At 37.7% G+C, this 26524-nt stretch overlaps 2 protein-coding genes and 2 non-coding genes across 4 annotated transcripts in view; all 4 read right to left on the bottom strand.

The window, feature by feature from the left end:
• Positions 1-1630: 1630 nt before the first annotated feature.
• Positions 1631-11767, bottom strand: eif4a1a (eukaryotic translation initiation factor 4A1A). The gene is made up of 11 exons (XM_053342939.1): positions 11662-11767; positions 10279-10321; positions 9658-9790; positions 8499-8638; positions 7068-7236; positions 6388-6497; positions 5985-6128; positions 5643-5780; positions 4377-4466; positions 3882-3961; positions 1631-3245 (listed from the first exon to the last, which is right to left on the bottom strand). Exons 1-11 carry the CDS (start codon positions 11682-11684, stop codon positions 3101-3103), a joined length of 1215 nt encoding a protein of 404 aa, XP_053198914.1. The 5' UTR covers positions 11685-11767; the 3' UTR covers positions 1631-3100.
• On the bottom strand, positions 6823-6962 carry LOC128384880 (small nucleolar RNA SNORD10). The gene has a single exon (XR_008324608.1). It is a non-coding gene; the product is annotated as a small nucleolar RNA SNORD10 (small nucleolar RNA).
• On the bottom strand, positions 8011-8150 carry LOC128384878 (small nucleolar RNA SNORD10). The gene has a single exon (XR_008324607.1). It is a non-coding gene; the product is annotated as a small nucleolar RNA SNORD10 (small nucleolar RNA).
• A 3877-nt stretch (positions 11768-15644) lies between the features above and the next one.
• senp3b (SUMO specific peptidase 3b) overlaps positions 15645-26524 on the bottom strand; it is a 31698-nt gene continuing 20818 nt past the window's right edge. The window contains exons 10-12 of the mRNA XM_053343571.1: positions 20052-20135; positions 19769-19819; positions 15645-17287 (exon numbers count right to left, since the gene is read on the bottom strand). Coding sequence (XP_053199546.1) covers positions 17177-17287; positions 19769-19819; positions 20052-20135 — 246 coding nt within the window. The 3' untranslated portion in view covers positions 15645-17176. The remainder of the gene's footprint in view (positions 17288-19768; positions 19820-20051; positions 20136-26524) is intronic.

Below are 26524 nucleotides of genomic sequence, written 5' to 3'. Positions count from 1 at the left end.
ATTCTCTTTGGTTTCCACAAAAATGGTACATTACCCAAGTCTGAAGAAAAAGTATTACAAATAAGGAGTATTGCCTCACATTTACCCCAGTTTATTTTATAACCAGGGAAATTACTGAATGTATTGATAAGCCTTAAAACTGATTAAATAGACTGCTTAGGTTTACTTAATGTTATGTGTCATCTGCAAATAAACCAGATTTTTTGAACCTCCTATTTTAATGCCCTCTATTTTTTGGTTGCTACATATAGCGGATGCCAGTGGTTCCAAAGCTAAAATAAAAAAAGAACTGGAGAGACTGGACAACCCTGGCGTGAGGAGCAAGTAAGGGTTAAAGTTAGAAAAATACTCCTTTATAGAAAGATTACACCCATTTTAAAATATTTGGACCAAAGCCAAATTTAGACAGTGTACAAAATAGGTAAGACCACTCTATTCTGTCAAAAGCTTTCTCTGTATCCAGTGATACAGCAACAGCTGGCCCACAGAAAGAGCTTGCTTTATAGATTATGTGATTAAGTCTTCTCATACTGATGGAAGATAAACAAAACCAGTCTGGTCTAAGTGAATCAGAGAAGGCTTTGGATAACCTCATAGCCAAGATTTGTGCATACACTTTATAGTCATTATTAAGAATACTAATCAGTCAGTCAATTATTAATTTCCAAAAGATCCTTCCCTAGTTTGGGCAAAAGTGTAATATTAGCAAAACGCATGGACACAGACATTTCCTGGTGTTCATTATATATTTTACAGAGTAGAGGAGATAATTCACCTTGAAAACATTTATAAAATTCTATACTAAAACCATCTTCTTTCGTGAACACAGTTCCTTTAAAGCCTGTTGTATCTCACTTTCTGAAATAGATGCTTCTAACACTGAGACGTCATTCCCCTAAATAGTGGGAAGGTTTAAGTCAGTGAAGAACTCTTGTATTACTGAGCTTTTTGATTCACATTCTGCAGTGTATAATTTAGCATTATTGTTTGAATGCTTCACTTATACCCTCTGTAGCCTATCTCTGATGACTGATCCGTCATTCACTCTAATTTAAGATATAATCAGATTATTCTCTAACTGTTTCAATTTTAATGCTAACATCCTGCCGGCTTCATCACCTGATTCAAAGGTTTTCCATCGCAACCTATATAACGCGAACGCAGTTTCCTTATGAATAATGGTTTGAATTCAGACTTCCCCACCACAGCCGCTGTCCGCCGTGAGTTTATAGATTTCATGGCATCTCGCCGCATGCCGCGCTTCGGTTCCCGGCGTAAATATGCATCGAATGTGGGTGAAGTGTAGTGTCTTGGTACATTTTAGAAATAGGACTCTCTACTTACTCAGTTGTGATACATCAACGCGCAAGTGCTCAAGACTTAAGTATGGCTGTTAAGACAGACCCCTTAATTATTCCTTCACCTAGACGATGCTTTGAGGATCCATTAAAAATTGGGACACCTGAGTTCATCTGTCCGATGTTGAGCAAACTGCAGTGTTGCGGTTTCAGAACAACTCTGCCATTTGCTGGAGCCTATCACTGCTCCCCTTATAGATTGTGTATATCAATTTAATATACAGGATTTGGCCGTAAGAATTTACGTGATATTCAACAATGCAGAGGCCAGATTACACTGTTAAAAAGGAGCAACCTTTATTTTTTAAGACCATTAAAATAAATACTATACAGAATCCAATGTAGAAAACTTGATACACGGTTTCTGTCTCAAAAAGGTTAACAATTCCATAAATTCATTTTAAAAAATAGCACTGACCATACACCCCAAAACATGACTGTTGTTCTAAACCAGACACCACACCCCAGCATGACAGGCATTGTAATGAGTCAGAGAGAGTTAGAGATGAAGAGATATTTAGGGGTGGGTGGTTGGAGAGGGGATATAACCTCTATGTAAGAAATCATCTGTAGTTTGGTCCTTTAATATCAGACGTTACCCCCACCCACCCAACATTTTGATGAGGTAGGTTACAAAAAGTTACCTCTACCTTATCAAAAACCCAGTATTTCCTTTAAAAATAAAACGTAAAAGAATGTCAGCGTTCGGGATGAAGATCCAACCAGGTCGTCCAGGTCCAGAGGCCAGGTTTCTGCAGAACTCACCGTTGTTTTGCCTCCAAACATCCGCAGCCACCCGTCAGTCTTCAACTGAATGCTACTGAGTAACTGACGATATAAGCCAAGCAATACGTACAATAGCTTTTTTTTGGGGGGAAAAAAAAAACAAAAAACATCAAAATGGTAAACCACTCATTCATGATGGATTTTACTATACAGGTCTTTTTATTGAATATGCCCTGTGTACTCTAGCCCCAAAATCTGTTCTCAACATGATGATGGATGTATGTGTTAGAGGCTGTGTGAAGTACACTGAAAGTTGTTTTAACACTGGCTGGTCAAATGCAGCACTTCCCATTTTATTTAGCGCATTGTTGAGTCCAAACTGAACTGCAGTCTTAAGTACTCACATCTATCAGTCACCAGAACTGCAGCAAATGTTGATGTCGCAAAGGTACAAATCACATCCACATTTCACAAAAGCTTCAATCATCTATGTTACCTATTGAGTCAAGTTACTTATTTAATGTTAAGCATTTACCAACAACTTTATGGTTTTTAATGTGCTTTTGGAAACAAGGATATGTTTTGAACTTGCTGGAATCAGTTAAAAACTTGCTTTGTGGTTAAGTCATCAGTTTGCAAAACATCAATGTGGAAATATTCAAATTAATGCTTCAACTTTTGAAGGCAAGGGAAATAGCTGCAGGAGGAGTTTATGTGCCGACATGGAGTAATGAAACTGGCAAGCAGATCAGCAATGCATTCTTCCAAATATGCCGGCCCAAACATCCCCCCAAAAAACCAACAAAAAAACCAAACAAAAAAAAAAAAAAAAAAAACAGCTATTTCAAAGGTTTGGAAGGAGTGATGGCTGCAGTCTTCCTTTCCTTAGAATGTATAGGGTTAAGTCAAGGTGGAATTTAGCAGAAGGAAGTTTTTGGAATTCAAATCACGTAAGAAACAAGGTTTGACTTCTAAAATGTGGGGGGTAGGGGTGGACGATGGGCATGTGGATTCTTCTAGATAAGATCGGCCACATTCATGGGCATCTCCTCGATGGTGGTGTTGTAGAACGTCTCAATGTCCCTCAGGGTTCGCTTGTCATCCTCAGTCACCATGTTGATGGCCACTCCCTTTCGGCCAAAACGACCACCCCGACCAATCCTGATAGGACAAAGAACATTCGGTGGCTCCAAACAGCAACAAGAGTAATTGGAAAACTTGAGCTCAGATGTCATACAGGATGGTAGGTTAAGGTGTGAAAAATTTATATTTTGTAACAGACAAATGAAGACAGTCATTGTGATTACTGCTCATGCCAACGTCAAATGGTTTATTATATAAAACACTAACGGAATGAAAACCAAAAACCTGCTATGTGAAATGACAGGAATGGGTATTTGGATAGAGGACTGACTGTAATCTGCCATTTAGTTGTGAGTTAAGACTGACCCCTAGCCACAGTGGAGGGCAGATAAGCTTCTCTACCAAGGAACTTTCAGTCCTTCACCATCACTACAGATGGGAGGAGAGGGATCCCTGGACACAGCTAAATGCATAGATACTATGTGATGTTCTTGTGACACTGTCAGCAGCTCATGTTTTCCAGGATACACATTAATCTGGCCTCTGTTACATAGCATTGCATCTTCTGACAAATCAAACTCTGGAGTTAATTAACTATATTTGATGGATAATTTAGTCATCCAAAAGTTCTACCTTGTTTTGTCTTTTAAAATTAGTCCGTACAATTGTATTGCTCAAGCCAATTTGTAATATATTTCCCAGTTGTGTGTTTACCTGTGGATGTAGTTTTCCCTGTTGGTTGGCAGGTCGTAGTTGATGACTAGGGACACTTGCTGGACATCAATGCCTCTGGCCTGAGGAGGAGCATAGTGACCATTAGATAGCATGAAATCATTTGACTAATCTCAGCCACCATTTCAGTTCACTAAAGCTAAACAATTAAAAGGGCAACAGTGCATACACTACAATAGCAGTGTTGGTGGAAAAAACATGGAGGACAAGACTGACTGTAATCTGCCATTTAGTTGTGAATGAAGACTGACCCCCAGCCACAGTGGAGGGCAGATAAGCTTCTCTACCAAGGAACTTTCAGTCCTTCACCATCACTACAGAAGGGAGGAGAGGGATCCTTGGACACAGCTAAATCCATAGATACTATGTGATGTGCTTGTGACACTGTCAGCAACTCATGTTTTCCAGCATTCACATTAATCGGGCCTCTGTTACATAATCCCTAATCTAGACAAAAGTAGGTGTTACTGCACATACCAGCAGATCAGTGGTGATGAGGACTCGACTGGAGCCAGAGCGGAACTCCCTCATGATCAAGTCTCTCTCCTTCTGGTCCATGTCACCATGCTGAAAGATAAGGCAAGACTTCAGTGAAGAGAACAGAGTGACTGATTTTCATCCATGTTTAGAAGGCATGCATACCCCTGTAGCAAACTTGCACTCACAAGAATAGAGACAAATGAGATACCTGGGTTATCTCTGCCACAGTGTTTCCATATGCATAGTTTCTTCTTCAGTTTACTAGAGTGTGATAACTAGAAAGACTGTGGCATCTAGTCAGGGGTGCGCTTATTTCCACGTTTTATTTTATTATGTCACCGTGTGGATCATTAACCTTGTTACAGCTTCTAGCTGCTGAGATCTCACAGCAGTAGATAAGAGAAGCAGAGAGGTTGACCTCAGGTCTCTACACTGACTGCCTGAGGTAGGAGGAGGGGGGGAATCTAGTGCACTTCATTTGAAAGGTAGACTAATGCAAAAATTTCAAAAATCAGTCACACTAAGTACATTCACGTATTTGTTTCAGAAGGTACTGAAGTTAAATCCACTAAATGGTTTAGTTTTGATTGTTCATTTTCATGTCTTTGTCCTCATTTTGTTGGTACATTTTTACTTAAGAGTAAAACAGAAGTATTAACACTATGTACTTAACCTGTGTTCAATGTGCAGCTTTTATTTCTCAAACACTGAAAAGTGTTTAAAACTTTAGTTTTAAAGTCGAGTGCCCCAGACAGTTGCCTTACTTAGGAGGTCAAATCTGCACCTGACTACACCTCCCCTTCAGTCTGTTATGCTTATACAGCAGGAGACCCATATGGTTTCAAATAATTCATTAATCAAAGTTGATTACTTAAGACAAAAAAGCTGCGCAACATTTATATAATCTGCCAGTTAGATTTCATTTTAAATTTCAATGGACTGAAGACACCAGTGAATGGTTTGAGGCCTGTATAATGGAGCAAGAGACTGAAGAGGTGATCCCTCTTCAGTCTCTTAAAACAATAGTGTTCTAGGAAACAAATTCAGATTTATTCATAATTCTTTGTTTGACTTAAGACCATGTGCCACAAAAAAGGGACACATTTATTCAAATTGCATTAGTGGCATGACATGAATAATCCATGAAATCTTAACTAAAACAAAACCCAGTATTACAGATTGTAATTATCATCATTACTAGTCAGTACTGTCTAAGCTAGTGAAACTAATGAGTCAGGTATAACAGTAAGGAAAGAATCTTACCAGAGCAGAGACAGTGAAATCTCTGCTTTGCATTTTCTCAGTGAGCCAGTCCACTTTCCTCCTCGTGTTAATGAAGATGACAGCTTGTGTGATAGTCAGGGTTTCATACAGGTCGCACAGCGTGTCCAGCTTCCACTCCTAAGGGGCATGACCAGGTCAGACACAGCCAGCTCAAGCAGCTCTGTTACTGGCTCTTTGCTTTTTCCATAGGTAACTAATTCACACTGATCAACCTGTATACAAAACTTCATTAAGAATTAATTAAAACTCACCCCACCCCTCCCCCCACCCCACATTAGTCTAGTTTGCTGAGTCCACAACAAAAGAAAAAAGTTTCTCCACCTCTTTCTCCACATTGATGTAGAACTGGCGAATACCCTCAAGGGTCAGTTCCTCCTTCTTTACCAGGATTCGGATAGGTTCACGCATGAATTTCTTTGTGACCTCCAAAACATCGGCTGGCATGGTAGCAGAGAGTAGGACAACCTAAAACACATGCAAGGAAGGGCTGGTAAAAAATTATGACTTTTACATTCCTATGTTCATGAGGCATTTTCATCCCCCTAGTGTTGGGAGCTTGATGTTTGCAGCTTATTTGAATAAAGCAACCCCCACATACATGCCATTACAGACAAAATCTTAAAAAAAAAAAAAGTATTTAAAAGTCACTTTGGGATTCTGTTGAGGCTCCTGAGGCTCAACAAAACTGAGACTTTACCCTCGAATTCAGTGAATCAGCTCCTACCTGTGTGCTGCTTAACAGTTTCTGGAAGATCTCATAGATCTGGTCCTTGAACCCCCGACTGAGCATCTCGTCAGCCTCGTCGAGCACAAACATTTTGATGTACTTTGAAGCTGCAAATAAAATAAAAACAGGTGAGACAAAAATGTTTATGTACTCATACTGGTGAGGGTTTTTTTTTTTATTTAAAAAAAGGCTGGACATGAGAATACTAGGAATGTTCACAAATGAATAGCATTTATCAAAAATAGTGTTCTGCAATTTGTTTGGTGGTGTAGTTCCTTATTACACCACTGGGTGGTGACCTTTCAGTTAGCGATATAAGTGCTTTGCACTGCTAACCATGCCAGTCTCCAGAGCTCTTCATATGACCTACACTGAGGCTTATGTAAATGTTACAACTAGTCAATGACATCCTTTCAGAGATGTGATGGGTGCTGTATTCAGTAGTGAGGTATGATCATGCCTCTGGATCCCTGCTGTCCTGTGGACTCCAGCCAGCAGAACGCCAACCAGAGCAACAAAACAACCAGGGGTTTACAGAGTCAGTTGACACGCATGGGTTTCTTCATTATACAGCAGTTTGTTCTAAATCTTTGTAGGTATCTGAGGGAGCCACCCTTCTTTATTCACTTGTGAAACTGTTTCAGTAACAAAGCACCTCCACATTTATCATGACGTACAGAGGTTTTTGCGAGTCAACATGTCGAAGACGCGGCCAGGGGTTCCCACCACAATGTGAGGGGCTTCAGCCTGCAGCTTCTGGACCTCACTGCGGATGCTGGTCCCTCCAATACAGGCATAGCAACTAGCTCCCATGTAGTCACCCAGGGCCAGTATCACCTTCTGGATCTAAAAGAAAGCAAACAAACAATGTAATTTTAGGCAGTGCAAGGCATAGGTTAGGATGGTATTCATCCAAATGGACTGGATACTCTGGCTAATCCAGGAACATCTCATCTTCAACCTGGACCCCAAGAGAGTGTGCTGCATCAGGCAGCCCAAAAACACCCTATCAATGTACATCAACTAAAAATGCTTGTTTTTTCCACTGACAAGCCAAGATTGTCATTGTGAGAGTCTAACATACTGGAAAGGACCATACAGAAAACATTTCCCCTTTACCTTCCACTTGAACCAGTCTTGGATAACACTAAACTGATTTCTGGACTCAAGCACTCCTCTCTCTAACTCGTTATGATCCTGGAACGCTTTGCAGAGCACCTATGGAGCTATGTTTCACACAAGTGAGTGCGCTTACTTTCCAAGTTAACTTGCTAACACAAGAAACAAGTTCAACATAGTCTGGCTCTTTAGATTGCATGGCTTAACAATACTGACCCATCCTGGATTATAAACAGTGACATATACCTTATCAGGCTCCTTTTCTACTTTGACAGGAAAGAGGAAAGTTAGCATATGCCAGATGAGGTCTATGAGCAAAACATTGCTTTTTCAGGGCTGAAAGCTAATAGACAGCAGAGCTATGGCTATGCATTGACACTCTCTGAAGTATACAGTCAGACAGTTAAGAGCCTGTAGTAGGTAGTGATACTGATCAAGGCAGTCTCCTATGGCAAGAGTCAAAACTAGCCAATGACTCCCTTTCAGAGATGTGATGGGTGCTGTATTCAGTAGTGAGGTATGATCATGCCTCTGGATCCCTGCTGTCCTGTGGACTCCAGCCAGCAGAACGCCAACCAGAGCAACAAAACAACCAGGGGTTTACAGAGTCAGTTGACACGCATGGGTTTCATCATTATACAGCAGTTTTGCATGTCTATTAGCAGACACCAAATTGGTATTAAGCTTTCTGATGTTAGCATATTTCACATACGGATCATTTGATTCAGTTTTACCTAAAGTACATAGGAATACTGTACAGACACTGACTTACGTGATTGGCTGTGCTGACATACATGACACTTAAAGCAGCAAAAGTTGTCCCCTTAACAGCAATGTTTGTAACCATGATCTTCATGATAATGACACAGCTCTAAAATTAATTAGCCTGAAACGCTAACCTGCTACAACACTGAGCACAATGCTTCAAAACAGTGTTTAGATTTCTGTTTCTGTTTCTGTGCATGTTTTGTGTTAAAGAGAAAGCCTACCTGCTGAGCCAGCTCCCTGGTGGGGGCCAGAACCAGAGCCTGAGTACCTTTCAACTCCACATCAATCTGCTGGAGGATGGAAATGGCAAAGGTGGCAGTCTTCCCAGTGCCAGACTGGGCCTGAGCGATCACATCATAACCTTAAAAAAAAAAAAAAAAGAACTTAATATTTTGTCAGAATTCATGGTTTAGCTCATACTAAACTGTGAGAGTGGTGATACCAGAATATTTTAAACACAAAATGGTTGACACCAGTTTGCCCTGATATTTTTTTTTCCTTAAATATGGCTAGTAGAAATTACACTAGTAACAAAATGGACAGGCCATTATGTACACACAAACACATTTTAAGTATGACAGTATATCAATGCATTGATGGGGTATTGCATTGGATTCAAACTGAAGTTTAAGTTACCACAGGTGACAAGGAAACCATGTTCATCACTCATCTCAAACTTAAATTAACATTTATTAACCATTTGGCCACATACAAGGACATGAGCCCCTCATTAAATAAGTTAGATCAATTGCAGCTGTGATGTTTTAATCTTCAGTGCAGTAGGAGGCAGTAATACCTTTGAGCTGGTTTGCCAACTACAAACTCCATAGGAAGTCAGTCAAATAGCATCAAAATTATTTCCAGCCATTTCCAAGTTGTGTCCTGCTCATTTTCTCCTCTAATGCTTCTCAGGTGTCACTCAGTTGAAACTGGATGGAGATAAACTATGTTTTGGTGACATTACTTCATCGCTATTTACTTTCTTTTGTATAGTTTGACCAAGATATCTAATTTATCCGATGTGAATCTTACTGGACAACTATCGTCATTTAAAATGTGTCAAACACAAAAACTTCATGTGAAGACATGAAGTAAAAAGGTGCAGATTGCAAAAATGAGGACTGAAGAGACAAGACAGGCCTGAGAAAACGACAAATTGTCCCAAGTTTGGGATCATTTGAAGCTGAACCAAAAAGGCTTGTGAAACTAACCTGAATAATAGCAGTACATCAATGATGTGCTTCAGCATCTCAGGAGAAAGCAACTATCCATTATAAAAACAATTGGTAGACACAAATGTATCCCACTGTTATAGTAAGGAAAATGGCTACAGAGATTTAGTCTCTATGTGTGTATAGTTGGTAGGTGCATTTTACTTACCCTTGATACAAGGGATAATGGCTCTCTGCTGTATAGCGGAAGGCTTCTCAAAACCATAGGCATAAATTCCCCTGAGAAGAGCCTCGCGCAGGTTCATCTCATCAAAACTGTCCACGATCTGGTTCCAGTTGCTCTGCAAGGGAGCGGGCAAAAAGAAATTCAGAAACAACCCCATACAGTGTATTGCCTCACCACATAAGTGTGGCTAATCAGCCCATTTAAGTGCATTTCATGTCCTATATTTAAAAACAAAAACATCTATTTCTCAAAATAAAAGTTCTCGGCTGTGTCTTAAGATTGTGGAAAGCCTTCAAACACACAAGTAATTGCATAAAAATATGCAGTCCTCTACACAAACACAACATTTGCTTAAAAAAAAAAATGTAAGAAAATTGTTTAGCTCCTGTTCAGCATGTAGCTGATATGTGTTGAAAACAATGTTTGGGTTTTCCAAACATTGGCAAATGTTTTGAGAACTTTGTTCTGCATCTCCAACACAGCACTGGGTAAGCAAATTTACATGGCTCTTTTGGGCCATGCAAATGGTTCCAAGTTGACTGTACTATCTTATTTTTTTCCCCTTTTCTTAAAAATTAAAAACTGCAGCAAGTGGGGACTCACCTCAATGATCCCATCTGGCTCCATGCCCTCTGGGCCATTGTCTCTGAAAATGACAAAACACATCATTGGTGTAATTCCCTGGGAGCTTATTCCACACAATGTCAGCACAAAGTGTCAAATAACAAAAATATTAAGGAGCCTTTACGCGCCAACATAAGCAGCTTCCCGTAGAGGGATGTTAATTTTCCAGTCCCTCTGTCTCTCCATTCTTCACACACAAAATATGATCGTGCCAATATTCTTTTCAGTCGCCTGTATTATTAAATGTCTATAGGGTAATGTGCTGACTCTTAACCACGATGAAGTGGGCCACTGAATGGAGAAAATCAATTCGTCATTTTACCCTTGTGCTTGTAAGCAAACGCGTTTTCGGAAGTCCGCCATTTCTACGTCTTCCATTCAAGATGGTCGTTTTTCCTCAGTCAGAGCTGAGACTATCAAGTGAGTCTGTGAGAATAGCCTCCACAACTAGTCATATCGATTTAGGTCAAATAGTCGAGAAATTGCCAAATGTTTTTGACGTTGAATGATCAGATTCCGAATGATGAGTTATAAGACGTTACTCTAATGCAAATGCGTAGTAAAAGTAAAGACATGGCTTAGCTGGTTGAAGCTGCGGCCCGCTATAGTCACTGCCAACAGGCCTCGCTCGTCTTTATGCGGCCTTTTGTCAGACTTGTCAAGTCAGCAAAACCTATCAACTACTTTACACTGACACTAACCAGGCATTTGTTTCACGAAGGCAGGGTATGCTTTCACGTACACTGGTGCTGGGTGGGGGTGGGGGCATTTAGCGGCCTATACTACCGGCATTGTCCAAACCTCTTGTTAGCACCAGCACGACCATGTGCGCCCATCCTACCAATAGAATGAATATGTTTAAATGTGCATCGCAAACTCAATAGTCCCCATATCCACCGTATGACAAGCCGTAAATGTTACATTTAAATACTCAGATTTTATATTTCACTATAAACGACAGAATCATTTGAAACCGATAGAACTTTAGAAGGCCTAGTCCAGGCTCGTTCACGTGCCACTTTGTTACAGATACGCTTCAGACCTACGGTAATCGCCATCGTTCCTACTACTTACAAACACGCGTATGTTATAATTTGTTAGATGGAACGCGTATAAATTGAAAGACAAAACCTTTGATCTGAGTTCAATGCGATCGTTTGATAGCTTGAAGACCGGTAAGGCTTCCGTGAAACAGGGTATCGGTGGGCCTTCACGTTACTCGACCACAGAAACACCAGGATGCTCTGACCAATCTCTACATTGCCACGAGAAATCAATAAACAAGACTAACATACCGATCTTAATTTATAAATCCATTTCTTAAACACAAAAACAGCATTTCAGCATTCAAGTTCTCCTTACCTATTATCATATTCAGCCGACATTATTACAAAGGAAGAATCTGCGGCAGAAATGTCTTATATACGTTGCGCACACAAAGAGGCTTTTTCATTGCAACAGAACGCCGTCATTTAGCTGTAATCCCGCCCAACATGACTAGTGATTGGTCGATCTATACGTCATGTAAAAGTAGGCTGACCTTGCGTCTCTGGCAGTGCACGATTGCATATCTGTTAGCATTCCAGAAGGGCGGAGTCTAAATGTTAACGGTAAGCTTTTTTCCCCCTTAAAACTTTATTTCACATTTCAATTTACAAAACTCCTTGGAGGAACATTGAACTTGCAATATGAAACATTACAAGCCTACAACCCATAAAAGTATAAATATACATTTCCATTCAATTTTGTAGACTCATTGTATACATCACGGCAAACAACATTTGCAATTAGTAACAGGACAAGATAACAGACAAAAATAGAAATAATAAACAAAATAAAATTACATAATTATAGGGCTTGACAATTTAACAAAAGTGCTTGAAGCGTATTAAAACAAAACAAAACAGGATTGTAACTTAAAGAGCAAGAGACTTTGACATAGTTTTATATAAATCATTTATGGACTGATTTTCTTTTAAAGATGTCATATAGTTTTTTATTTCATTTTTAAAACAGACTATGGAGGGTTTGCTGTTCTTCCATTTATCCTTATGTATATGATTTTTTCCCATAATGATAATTATATTGACCATTTTGGACATCTTCTTTGACATACCTTCCGTATAAATCATCACCTGAAACTTATTAAACAAAGAATTGTTGATTCCAATATTTAACCAGTGATACACATCTTGCCAAAATCGAATTGTGACCGAACAAGAAAAGAATAAATGTTCAGTAGTTTCGTGCTCTGTCAGACAAAATACACAAGGATCCACTTCAAGATTGAACTTAGAGTTTCAGCAGCAGGATAAATATTGTTTATTATTTTAAACAGAATTTCTTTTATTTTGGGTGAAATTGGCCATTTAAGATAGCTACAGTATATCTTTTTTTAACAACGCTTCATTATCAGTTATCTTTACTTTTGTTGATTTTTTTAGCACACTTCCGTTAATGGAAAGCTGACTGAGGTAACTGTACTCATATCCCCCTGGACCACCCAGGTGTTAAGTCACAGGTCCCCAATTTTATGTTCAGCCATTTGTCAACACAGACAAACACCTGAATATGAAGGCCATATTTTCCATGCTTCATCCTGAACCATGTCATACCTTTTTTTAAACTAAGTGGTAACATCGCTGACAATTTTATATACAGTGTAGTAAGTGAGTCAGTGAGTGAGCCATAGTGTGCCATAGTTAGGCAGGTCATGAAAGAAGCTTTGGTATGTGAATGTCCAGTAGGCTATTTTATAGAATATGATTTAGGTCAAAACTATGAGATCAGAGGAACTGGAAATTAGACATCTGATAAATGTTGGATGCTTAATTACATTTTTGTTTGTTGTCAAATTTTAAACATATTAAATACTGGAATACCCCAATAAACAAATGTCATGTGCTACAGTGTTTAAAGTAACTTTAATAACATTAAAAGGAGTTTTGTAATCTTCACACTGATAACCCAGACACATTTTGACAAATGTATTTGGAAAGCAACGTACAGTTTTTGTGGGAACTATTTATTGCTTCAACTTTCTGTTCATTTTAGCAAAATAATCTATTAAGATTTGGGTGATGTTATAGAGACATACTGTGTAACTGCCATATTTCTGATTCAACCTCTCTCATAATACCATCTCCCTCTCTGAGAAGTGCAAAACAACATTACAAAATGTGAAATATTTTTACAAAGCTATTATGGAAAATATTACACATCATACAACAAAATGACATGAGCAAAACACTTTTACCAAGGACAAAACACATTTACATTTTAGAAAACTAATTTACATGTGGTAATACACTTTTACCAGTCCCCAAACAAATTTCCAAATAACAATCTTCACAGAAAGGGAATGTACCAAATACCGGTAGTGATACAGAAGTGATAAAGTGAGCAGCGACAGTCCAGCAGTATGGTTCCACAGCTGTTAAATAAACCATGCATACGCATATATGTCTATGAAATAAACCACAGACATATATACGCATATATGTCTATGAAATAAACCACAGACATATATACATATATATGTCTATTGTTAAGGATTTTACTGGAGTGTGCAGTCCTCTACTGCGTATGGAGGATAAACAGAACATACTTAGATCATATTTAGCCTCTTGGCATATTTATTTCATAATAAAGTACGGACTGATGTGGGTGGTTGTGTTGTCATTACATCATGACTCACACAGAACAACTGGCACTCACTGGGAGCGTGGTGATGTCATATCCTGTAGGTACCGTAAACCTTATACAATACAGCAGTGCAGTTTATCTATCTTTATGTCTACCATAATACAGGGAGTAAGGGCGCCATCAAATTACAACACTTAACATCTATGAAATAAACCACAAACATATATACTATTAAATATGAAATAAACCACAGACATATATACGTATATATGTCTATGAAATAAACTAGCTGCTACTCTCATGCTCTGTACAATGCTGAACGGAGTTTTCTTTCACAACTCGTCTCTTAACTCTACATCTTCACCTGGTGGCGGAACTTGTACAATGCAATGCAAATTAAACCATTAAATGAAGTAACCCTTTCCCCAAAGATTGTGTTATTTGTAAATTTGTTTGGGGACTGGTAAAAGTATTTTGCCACATGTAAATTAGTTTTCTAAAATGTAAATGTGTTTTGTCCTTGGTAAAAGTGCTTTACTCGTGTCATTCTTTTTATGATATATTAAAATGTTTTACAAAATGTACATTTTTCTCTTTATTTGTAAAAGTGTTTCACACTTTGTAATGTTGTTTTGCACTTCCCGGCCACCGTAGTTTCCTGTTTCTCTATACTGTCACATAATCAAAAAGGATACAAACATTTAAATTAAAAAAGAATATGGCAGCAAATCAAAAACCCAAAGTTTGGCATCAAGCAGTCATGGAGGTATTCTCTTCCTTCAGTAAAAGTGTCAATACAATGACTCCATCACAAATAAAACTGTCTTTTAAAATGGTAAAGTGGAAATGCATGTATACCTTGCAGATGGAGCTCATTGTAAATATTTTATATACTATTAATCAATCACAATGTATTTCTTTGTATAATTATTTTAATTTACTCTCTTACCTTCCTTTATAATGTTTTGCTTACAATATCTAACTAACCAAGACAAATAATAATGCTTTGATATATAAGCTATGATAATATATAGGCCTACATACCCTAAGATGGTCTTAGGCGAATATGAAACATAGATACATTCACACACATTATAGGTGTTATTTGTTGTCATAAATGTACCTGCATTGAATTGCCTTGTTTTTATGTTATGTTTTAATATTTTATCAATTCTTTCCATGTCTGTAAGGTTAGGAAGGAAAACATAATCTGCCTTCCCATGGGATATCGCTCATATAAAGCTGTATCAAGATATTTTGGATGATTTTGCTTGTTTGTCCTGGTTCCTTAAAAGCTTTAAAGATCAACATTTTCTTCTGAAGGTTATACTGTTTGGTGGGGCTTACTCTCAAAGTACACTTCCTTCAGTTTTACTTTCAACTCTCATACACTCATACCCACTTTATTAAAACATCAGGTTTTATTATAAAAATATGAATTATAAAGTACAGTAACTATGGCTGTTAGATGAATGTTGTCAAGAAAATAATATTTTCCTCTGAATACAGTGGAGTATAAGCATAATGTTGCATGACTTGAAATAGTGAAGTTATGTTTAACTCCATCAAATGCAAACTTACGTTTGGTTCTTGAATTAATGCACTTATTTGTATTCCACCACTGGACCCAGGATTACATGTGGATTGTGTCATACAAAGCTGATGTCCATACAAAAGCACTAATATAAGCACAATCACTTGTTTGCCACATGTTTTTTATTTTTAGCAACCATAATGCATTGTAGAAGATATATAAAACTGTCAACTCTGTTGCATTAACTCCTGTTTGGAAAAAAAAAAAACTAGGGAAAAACAACATACACACACAGAGCTCTCAACAAAATTGTCTTTTGTTATAAAAAGAAGAGTAGAGGAGGGTACTGTAACTCCACTGTTGGACACACTGGGTCTGTTGTGAAGCTGTCATGGTCCTCACCAAAATGGATCTCAAGCTTTAAAAGAAATACTCACCAGAGGTTCTTCTTTGTACTTACTCCAATAACAACAAATTAGCAGTCCTCCTTTTAAAACAGTTTGTTTAAAGCAAAAAGCATAGCAACACATTTACTGACAGAGATAAAGACTCAGGAAAAAGATAAATGCAATGTAAAGACACCGCCTCTTTGGGCCAATTTGTCATTCTGGCTTGTACTTGGGTGGCAATCCACAGAGGATGAACCAGTCTCAATGTGAAGATGTTCAATTTCTATGAGTGTGAAGGTGGAGGCAGAGGACGTTTATGGCCTAGGGGTCAATATGTAGCATGTTCCACAGATGTTGTGTATAATCTGATATCCCTCAAAGACAAAGGTCACTATTATGGCTATTCAGATCAGATTCACATCAGAACTCAAAGCTGGAATGGTCCACATGGCAGCATCAATTGTGCATTGCAAGTTCCATTTTCAGTATCACCTTAAACCCATCTAAATATCTTTGAGGAAAATGTTTGAAATGTCCCACTGCACTACATGGCAAACATGTGCTGACTAGATATATAGCATCAGCAACATAACACTGGTTTTAGTGTGGGGGGTTGCACTTTATATTGGGTGATCAATGTTTATCTCTGTTTTGATGTTAGCCGAGAGTTTCAGACTTTTAACATATGGAATGGAACACAACATACTGTGTAGACTGAATGGATCGAAGGCATGGAAATCCACTGATACTATTTAATTACAAGCTTACATAAACTGGTTCAAATATTTTTGGTGTCCACTGCCATTACCTCATACACTCACTGTTCAGCCATCTTACAGGGGAGTAGCAGTTAAGGTTGGACTAACTGTGGTCCAACCTTAAATCTGGACTGGATTCTTAAGATATCTAAATGACCATGTCCATCAGCTCCCATTCAGACTGAAAAATGCAAGTGGACTATGATAGGATGGAAGATTAGAACATTCCCAAAACGGAAGCTAGTCTTGGCCTCTGTCAACCACAAAGGAATAACCATGACATGGAAATTAAATCAGAATTGGCAAAGGGTGAAGAGGGAAGCAAAGGGAGACAAAACAAAGTGAAACAGTGACATCACCTACAGTGAACACCAGTAGAAGTAATTTCTCTGATTATTGGCAGAGAAAAATAAAAGTTTTTTGAAAAGTTCCTCTTTTTCTAGTCAATCATTTGCTCCCTTGTTCTCTTCTTGTTATATCATTGTCCCTCCATCTTCATGAGTCAGGGGTGGGAGCAGGTGGAGATGGCGGGATGGGATGGGGCTGGTGGGTCACAGAGAGAGCTTGCAGTGACACAGTTCTTTGTACATTTGCCTTCTCAGCCGGGGCATATCCTGCTGGCCAAAGCTGAATGGCTGCCCTAATGCCAGACACTTGCAATACTGCAGGATAGTAGAGGGGAAAATAGAAAATTTATTGATCTGCAGGGACAACAGATTGACAAGAAAACACTTGTAATAGTACATTTACTCTGATTGTCAGTAGGTGTGTGTTCCTGGCAGCCAGCAGTTTTACAAATGCTCAACAGGCATCCAGGATTACCATTTTACTGCAAGGCACTCATTTAAGCTCATCACTGAAGCAGGGCTAGCTAAAAAAAACACTGAAAATGTTTGAAAAATGTCCTTGATAAGAAAATTAGAAACGTTGATATACTGTTGGTAAGTTACATTGTTCAACCACTCTCCAAGAAATTATGCATGTTCCATATAACGGCATAATATAATTTAATTAAAAAATGAATTTAACTGTAATCTGTTACAGTTAGTGGAAAAAAATGTGTAATACAACAGTTACTTATGAAAATGTTGTGATTATAAAGGGGGTTACATGTGGCGAGCCCTGGTCTGGAGTGGGTTGGGTCAGCCTGGCAATCTGGTAACTGAAGACACCTGGGACCGGTGATCTGGTTTACTATGTAAGTGGTTGCTCATTCATTATCTCCCTCTCTTTCCTTGCAGACAGACACCTACCTCCCTTGGTAACGCGGCAGCCTTAGCTCAAGTTCTTTTGGGTTTTTTTCATGCACAATACAACATCCACACACACCGTACTTACCATGCATGCACATCCTACACCACTGATCTTACTGACTCTCACACCTCAGGTTATTGTATTTTCTGAGTTATCTTCACTATTGTGTTAAATAAATATGTTTTGTTGTTCCTTTGAAACAGTGCGTCTCTCTCGTTTGTCATGGCCTAGATCCAGCTGTGACATTACATCTGAATATTTTCTGTAAAAAGCTTAGGCCAGGTGAAGCGCAGCTGTGGGTGTTCTGGGGTGGTTCTGACACTGGCACTTTTACAGAAAGATGAGTTAACACCAACTCTCTCAACACACTAATATCTCCACCCTAACTGCTTGTAGAAATTTTCTTTTTGTCTATTAGATGGTTTTGATTTGCACAGAAAGTGGCTAATTTTGTGTTGAATGTGCCCTGTGTCTTTATTATTGAATATTTGATACTACAGGGATCCTTAAGTAATGGAAAGTAATCAAGTTACAGGCTGCTGTATGAGAAACGCCATCTGAGTCAAAGTTGACGTTTTTCAATATCAGCTGATGAAAGTCGCTACAAGTCAATCAGCTCATTTCACTGTTCTTAAGTTGGAGTCACAGATATATTTTGAGCCAGTTAGCCTGAAACTTGTTTTTGGACGGCTGCTTCACCTTAGTAACGTTACTGTTACCCGTCTGAGGATCCTGAGGATTAACAATGTTAACGTTGGCATCACTGCTGCTGTTGTTTGAGTCCTTTCGTGCTCCGCTGTTTTTTTGCTAAGCAGGTTCTGCTTTAGATGATGTAGATTTATGTTTTAGCCAGTGGTCCATGTTTGTATGCCTTCAAGTGGAAACCATTGCAAGCTTGTGTGTATATATTAGCAAGAGACACACGCAGCAGTAAAGGTAGAGCGCAGGAGAGAGCACACTTGAGGTGTGTTACCCAGGGCCGAAGTCAGACCGTATGACGCAGCGGTTCCAGCCAGTCGCCCTGCATTCAGCACTGGTGCAAACGTTGGCTGAGCATTCATATACATCGCTGTAAATGTGTGTGTGAATTTCCTGCATTATAAGTGTTAGATTTGCGGGAATCAATTAAACTCTGCGCAATACCAACAATCCCACACTGAAATTCAGGCCCTGTTAAATAATGTAGTTAACTTCTGGCTGTGAACCATTTATCTTACCAAATTATGTTTCATATATTGATCAGCATGCAAGGTCATTGATAAACAGTGATAACAGAGATAATAAAACAGTTGCATTTTCACTGAAAACCTGTGTAGGCCCACTTCTCTCTCACACAAAGAATTGATCAGGAATTGATAAGGCAATCAATAAAGAATTGGACCGAACAGCAAAAAAAAGCAGAATTAATAATGGCATTGGTATCAATTAAATCTGACCAGTTCCCATCCCTACTTTTGACAGTCATCATCTTTTTTTTCCCAGTTCCACTGTTTTTACAGTGCATCAGTGTTCTTGTCAAAATTAAGGTAAATAAATGCATTTGTCTTTCCTCACATTCACTGGGCTTCCAGTATTTTTTGTTTCAATAAAGAAATTCTTCTACCATATTTTACTCAAGTGCCTCACTTGGTAGATATATTTACAACATACTCATGTCCTGCCACCCTTTTCCTGTGTAAAATTTGTCACCTGGGGAAACAGGAACTTGTCATTTGCGAGTACTTGATTTCATGTAAATGGTGTGATGCAGTGGGTTCAGAAACATTGTCACATAAAAATCAGCTCATAAAGGCCTGAATCAATATTGAGATATCAATACAATTCATTGTGTGGGCATAAACAACAAGATTTCACATTTATTTCATATTCTCAAGACATGAAAAACTCACCTGTAGCACAAAGGCCCCACAGTCACTGTCATTGTTTTGACGACCCACATTCTGCAACACACAATCCACAATCTTAACAATAATAGTGCAACTATTGATATGCAAATCATCACCACGGTTCCACATGTATGACTTGCAACAGCAACCCCCACCATGATCATTAAAGTTTTTATGTAACCTTTAGAGGGCTTTGTGAAACTAGTAATCTAAATCTTTGTCGAACCTAAAAAAAACAATAAAACATAAAACAAAAACAATGAAACAAAAAAACAAGGTATCTCACCATTTTGAAAAATCCTTTCCATCCCATCAAAAAGTCTTGTTGGTCTTTTTTGATGGCCTCAGCTTGCAGATACTTAAAAATGTGCTGAAAAGAAAAACAACAGATTCAAGATTCAATGAAAGTACAGAGATAAAGCAAAACAACACAAATTTCAGCTCCTCAGTGATTTGTTCTAACATATTAAATTAAACTAGAAAATTCCAGGGAAATTTTGAGTGCCACGGGGCTGCTGCCGGGACAAGTACAAGATTTATTTTTTCCTTATGAATGTACTTTATTCTCAACTTAACATCCCTGAAAATATTAAGTAATGATTATGATCATATTGAAGCATAAATAATATTTATTTACACCAATTAATTAAAGTCTACTTCATTTTTTCCACAGACAGGAACATCACTGTTATGAAATTATTAAGTAAATCTTCAAATCATTTAGATAGTAGATTTTATTATACTTTTTATTTTAAATTATGAAATTATATTATGTACATTTTGTTCATCTTATATTGATAAATGTTGAATCTTGTTATATACCACAAATCATATAACTACAATACAAAACAATACAAAACAATAAAACTATTTATTTTGTCCTCAGTAAACATTAATTAATCGCTCCATTCAAATGAATTACCTCAGTTAACTGGCAAAACAGACAGACAGGTAGAATTGGCCAATCACAAAAAAGTAGGTCAGATTCTGCCCAGCAACAGGTTGCCAAGGTCAGCTAAGGCCCTGCGGTTGCTACGGTGATTTGAGAACCTGCTTGGCTCCTCGTTTGACTTCTCATAGTTTGAAAAGTTTACATGTTATGTAAGATAGTTTGGTATTTTTCCAGAGAGCACAAGATTTCCTCCGTTTCAAAGTTTGAATGATGTTTCTACGTGCATGTATGAGAGAGCTAGGTGATTCTCAAAAAAGGTGAAATTTTGGGTTTTTTTCAAAAAAATCACATTCATTTCCAATGGAGAAATCTCCCGGTTTTTTGGGAATAACTTTGGGAAACTTTGGAATTTCAACACCAAAAGTCATAGCACTCCTCCCCCGATCGAGCCGCACGTTTTGATGTATATATTGTCGTGGTTTTCTCAAAGCTGCGGGAGGAGTTACGCGCCGAAAAAAACGGCGGAAGAATAAGTATGGCGAAGATTAATAGTTGCCTCGGGGCAAAGCTAGAATCCGTGGCACTAATGACTCTCCAATAACACCAGAAAAAGTCACTAGATTTATCGAAAGTCGCTAAGAAGAGTTGGAAAGTCGCCAGATTTAGGGAGAAAGTCAAGCCCCATTGGCAAAACTATACTCAGAAGAGTTAGCGGAGACCTCCAAACATTTCCTCCAATCATCATACAACAGCAGAGTGTTCGACCCGCCCACTGCTCCATTGACCGCCAGAGACGCTCAGCGTCCAAGGGTGGGACGAGTTTGTCGCATTATCCAATGAGCATCTTATCCTGGCTTGTCCCACCCTGGCCCAAAACAGCTGTTGGGAGAAGCCTCATTGAACACTATTGAAGCTCTGAGTCTGCGGCTGACTACCAGTGTGTGATCGGGAAATCACATCAGAAAATAACAGCGTCTGCAATGAACAGCTGGTTATAGGATGACATAGTTGTAAAATTGAACGCATTCAAGTGCAGATTTGATGTCATGTAAATTATAATTTTAGTGTGAATTAAATATGACAGTTGTGACAATTTATTTGATGACATTTTAGGGGAAAGTCACCTTCCCCTGTTGTCTCAGAGCAATCGCCCCTGTTCCACAGAGGCAAACACATAACAATATTCGACACTAACCCATATTCATGAACAAAAATTACAAGTTTTACTGGTCAGTCTAGATGCCGAGAAGGCCTTCGATTCAGTGAGCTGGAGGTTTTTATACAGGGTCCTGAAGAAATGTGTTTTTCATGACAATGCTATTAAAGGAGTTAACTCTCTATATAATAACCCAACCGCCCGAGTTAAAATAAATGGATATTTATCAAAAACTGTCAAATTAGAACGTGGCACGAGACAGACAACTTCTAGATAGATTTAATTTAAGGTGGGACCAAAGGGCAATATTACTGCCAAATGAAATAACCATAATTAAACAAATCAATGATGATCCACTTTTAAATAAGTTAAAAGCAGACATAGCAAGATGGAATTCTAATCCATTTTTGAGCTTTATCCAGAGAATAGAATCTATTAAGATGAATATCCTCCCTAGAATTCTGTTTTTGTTTCAGGCTCTACCTGTTGAAATTACCTGAAAAATTAAAGCAATTTACTGAGTGGGATAAAATTATTTCGAGGTTCACCAAGAGTGTGATTTAAGACATGGCAACTCCTAAAAAAAAGAAGGTTATCCCATATGGATATCCCACATTTGAAAGATTTTTTTCCTCAACCCAAATCAGGCCTCTATTAAATTTATGTAATCAGGATTAAAATGCTGATGGAAAGTCTTGGAAAAGACCTTAATTAGGGACCCCCCAATTCAAGCAGTGCTGAAAATAAGGAAGGAGACCAAATGATAAACAAACTGAAAAACCCATGGCTAGTTAAGTTAAGTTCCAACTTAAACTCTGGAACACAATTAAAGCAGAATATAAATTAGTGGATAAATTATGGATAATTAGAAGGAGTGCATATGACCCAGACCTTAAACCCAATCAACTAGACTTAAAACATCGATAAACAAAGGGATTACAAAATTCTACTCACTAACAAAAAATGAGCAATTAAGAGACTTCCAGATGAAAGGAATGTTCTCTATAACAACAGGACTTTTATAGGTATTTACAATTACGTAATTACTATGATAAAAGTAACAAAAAACACGCTGTGGATCTGGAAGACCCAGTATTAATAGAAATCCTTAGGGCATATTCATGCAAATCTACTAAAGGTACTATTTCAAGACTATACAAGGGTCTCCTGACCAAAAAAACCAAACATTTCTGGTTAGAGGTACATAAAACAACAGAAGAAATATTTGTTTAATATATTAAATTATATATATATTTAATTATATTAAACCACTTCAAAATATTCTTCCTTGGTGAAGCAGATTTATTTCAGGGAAATGTCAACAAAAATGTATTCAGAATAATGATAACTGCAGCTACGAAAATTATCACTAGGCACTGGTTGCACCCAGACCCTCCCATGATAAAAGAATGGATTGACACGATCAATGACATATCTAATGGAAAAAATAACCTTTTCACTCAATTTGCAAATGGACAAATTCATTAAAGACCGTAAAGTAAATTCAGACGTATTCTTCTAAACACATTAAATAGGTCATAAATGTATTTCTCAAAAAGCACCTTTTTCAACCATTTAGATTTGAATTGTAGAGTTAGGCTTCACAAACTGTGTTTCAAAATTTCTGTGTTCAAGATTTCGTGGGCGGGTCTGAAAATTGTTATTGATTAGGATAAACCCGCCCCTTCTGCTGTAGCGGTATAAATACATTCAGCTACTACTACTACAGTCGTAGTTAGCCAGTTAGCTGAGTTAGCCGCAGAGCTAGCTGCTGAGCGAGTAGTTGAGCTAGCAGCTGAGTTAGCAGCAGAAAGCTCTCAGACATAGCGTCCATGTTTCTGGTAGAGATGGTGACTTTGACTGACAGTTGACACTTCGTAGGGCGTTTGGCGGCAGAGAAAAAGGCTGAGTTTTACACAACTTTGAAGCCTAATTTCATATATTTGGCGATTTTTTTTAATCATTCAAATTTGGCAGAGTGGTTAACAACACACTTTTCTGTGGTATGTCAAACACACATATTTATTCTTACTTTACACAGACTTTAAGATATGGTCAAAGTGGGTCTCCTTTACAAAAAAGAAACTTCAAATTTCAAAGATATAACTATATAACTATAAAAAATGTTAGATAATCTCCCCACTCAAGTGCTGGAATACTTTATTTGGTTTTCTTTTGGTTCCACACTTCCCTGTTCTATTGTTTAATTAAAGCTCTCCGCCCTCTCTTTTCTTTTCTTTTTTTCCCTCCCTGTATAAGAAAGTAGGAAATGTAAGGAGGCTGTGTAAGGAAGCACTTACACAGGTAAGTACTGTAAGTATGCAGGCATATATGCAGGGGGGTATGAATATACGGACATATGTATATATGTACGAAACTGTAAATGTGTATAGAAATAGAGATATGGCTATATGTATGTCCGTATATGTATGTATATGTATATACATATATGTACATTCTATTACTATTTAATTTATTTTTCTTCTTTATTTTTATGTATTTTTATTATTTCTTTATTTTATACATTTATTGTCTAAATTGATTTTATTTATTTATTTATGCATATTTATTAATTAACTAATTTACTTATTTATATATTTTTCTCATATTTTTTTTAATTTTTTTATACATTCTCTACTATTTTTATATTATATTTTTGAGAGACTGATTTAATTCAAATGTTTATTTTAGATTTTTCAGTAATAATTTCATCAATGTTTGCATTCATACAATCATTAAAAAGGGGTTAAAATGTAATAAATAAGGTGTTAAAAAGGGTAACTTTGATTTAGAATTTGACTAAAATACCCTACTTTAAAAATAATTGTTTGTTAAAAATCCAGTGGTGTATTTTGATGTTGAGTGTCACAGGCCAAATGACCAGAGTTCAGTGAAGGGCACACCTGTTGCATTATGGGTCAGAACCAATACAACAGCAGAGACCCACATACCTGCAGAGAAAAGAGCCAAGGTGGCTGCAGAAGAAAAGTGTATCAGGCAAATGAAACAATATTCTGCACGGTTCAAGAGGCGCACATGGTAATTTGTTTTTGTACTTTTAATTGTGTTATATTTATGCATATTTGTTGAAATGCCTTTTGTATGTACACTACCGATGAAACGTTTTAGAACACCCCACTTTTTCCAGTTTTTTATTGAAATTCAAGCAGTTCAAGTCCAATGAATAGCTTGAAATGGTACAAAACTAAGTGGTGAAGGTTAAAAGAGAGGTTAAAAAAAAAGGTAAGGTTACCCAAAACTGAAAATTATACAATAACACTTAGAAATGTAGGTCTTTCCTACAGAGAAATTGCGAAGAAAGTCAAGGTGTCAGTGAGTACAGTTTCACTCAGAAACTGGGGGAAACTCTGACAGGAAGAGGTCTGGCAGACCAAAAGTCACAACAGAGTCAGAAGACAAGTTTCTCAGAGTCAACAGCTTGCGCGACAGGCGGCTCACATGACAACAGCTTCAAGCACAGCTTCATAGTGGTCGTAGTAAGCAAGTCTCAGTTTCATCTGTTAAGAGAAGACTTGGAGTTGCAGGTTTGACAGATCGAGTTGCAGCAAGAAAGCCATTGCAAAGATGTCAGAATAAGAAGAAGAGGCTTGCCTGGGCCATGAAACACCACCAATGGACTACTGAAGACTAGAAGAAGCTGTTATGGACTGATGAATCAATATTTAAAATATTCTGTTCATCACGCAGGAGCACCATGCAGTACCCTCTGGTATGCACGTAGTTGGTCAGGGGTTCATCCTACAGCAAGATAATGACCCAAAATATAAGTCCAAGCTATGACACAACTACCTTAGGAAAAAAGACCAAGATTGTAAGCATGAAAACATGTTTTCAATAAAAAACTGGAAAAATTGGGGTGTTCTAAAACTTTTGACCGGTAGTGTACATTTGATATATATTTCTGTTGCTGTGCTCACATACTGTCTAATTATGGACACTTGCTTAAGAGACTTTAAAAATGACTGACAGATGTGTATTTTGACTCATTGTTTATTATATGTTTTATTTTTTGTGGTTTTCATGGTGTCTGATGAAGGAAAGGCGGAAATAAATTATAAAAAGACATCTGTATGATGCATGGCCATTATTTACTGGACCAGTGCAGTTACAACAATGTTCTAATACTAAATGTTTTATATTAAGATATATATTATACATGTTTAAGGGGAGGAAGGGAGGTGAAGGAAAAAGAAAAAAAAAGAAGGGTATTGATATTAAGTTGTATTGATAATGCCGAGACTGTATTATATATATGTCTTTTTGATCCAAAGCATCTAATGGCAATGACTTACTGTGTGCAATGCTCTGAAAATAAAAAATACATTTAAAAAATCACTACAAAAATACTATGAAATCACTATGAAAACACTATAAACAAAGAGAGAGGTCAGAGCTGCTGTAACTGGCAGCCACTCCATCAGCGCCATTACTGAGCCACTAAGTTTGAATTTTCATTATAGCTACATTACAGACTGGCTAACATAATTTAATGCATCTCTGTGTTTTTTGTGAGAAAAAAGAGTCAGTGGAGCTTTGAGTTGAGATTATTTTGTCACAGAACAGTCAGGTAGTTAAATTGAAACTGAGCTGGTGTAATCAACAGTATGCTGCAGTTCAAATTGCAGAATGATCATACCACGTCTTCCCGTCATCTGAAGTTTGTACTCCCAAGACAAACTTGCCAAGTCTG

Source organism: Scomber japonicus, chromosome 22 (genome assembly GCF_027409825.1).
Source record: "Scomber japonicus isolate fScoJap1 chromosome 22, fScoJap1.pri, whole genome shotgun sequence".
Classification (NCBI taxonomy): domain Eukaryota; kingdom Metazoa; phylum Chordata; class Actinopteri; order Scombriformes; family Scombridae; genus Scomber; species Scomber japonicus.
The sequence above is the reverse complement of the archived record's forward strand: the minus strand, read 5'-3'. Positions and strand labels throughout refer to the sequence as shown.

Coding starts and splice junctions, on each gene's coding strand:
- eif4a1a (XM_053342939.1), bottom strand. CDS start 11,684: ATGTCGGCTGAATATGATAATAG. Junction 4,467..5,642: donor ATTTCACTGTCTCTGCTCTG/GTAAGATTCTTT, acceptor CTTATCTTTCAG/CATGGTGACATGGACCAGAA. Junction 3,246..3,881: donor AGGGAAAACTACATCCACAG/GTAAACACACAA, acceptor TTGTCCTATCAG/GATTGGTCGGGGTGGTCGTT.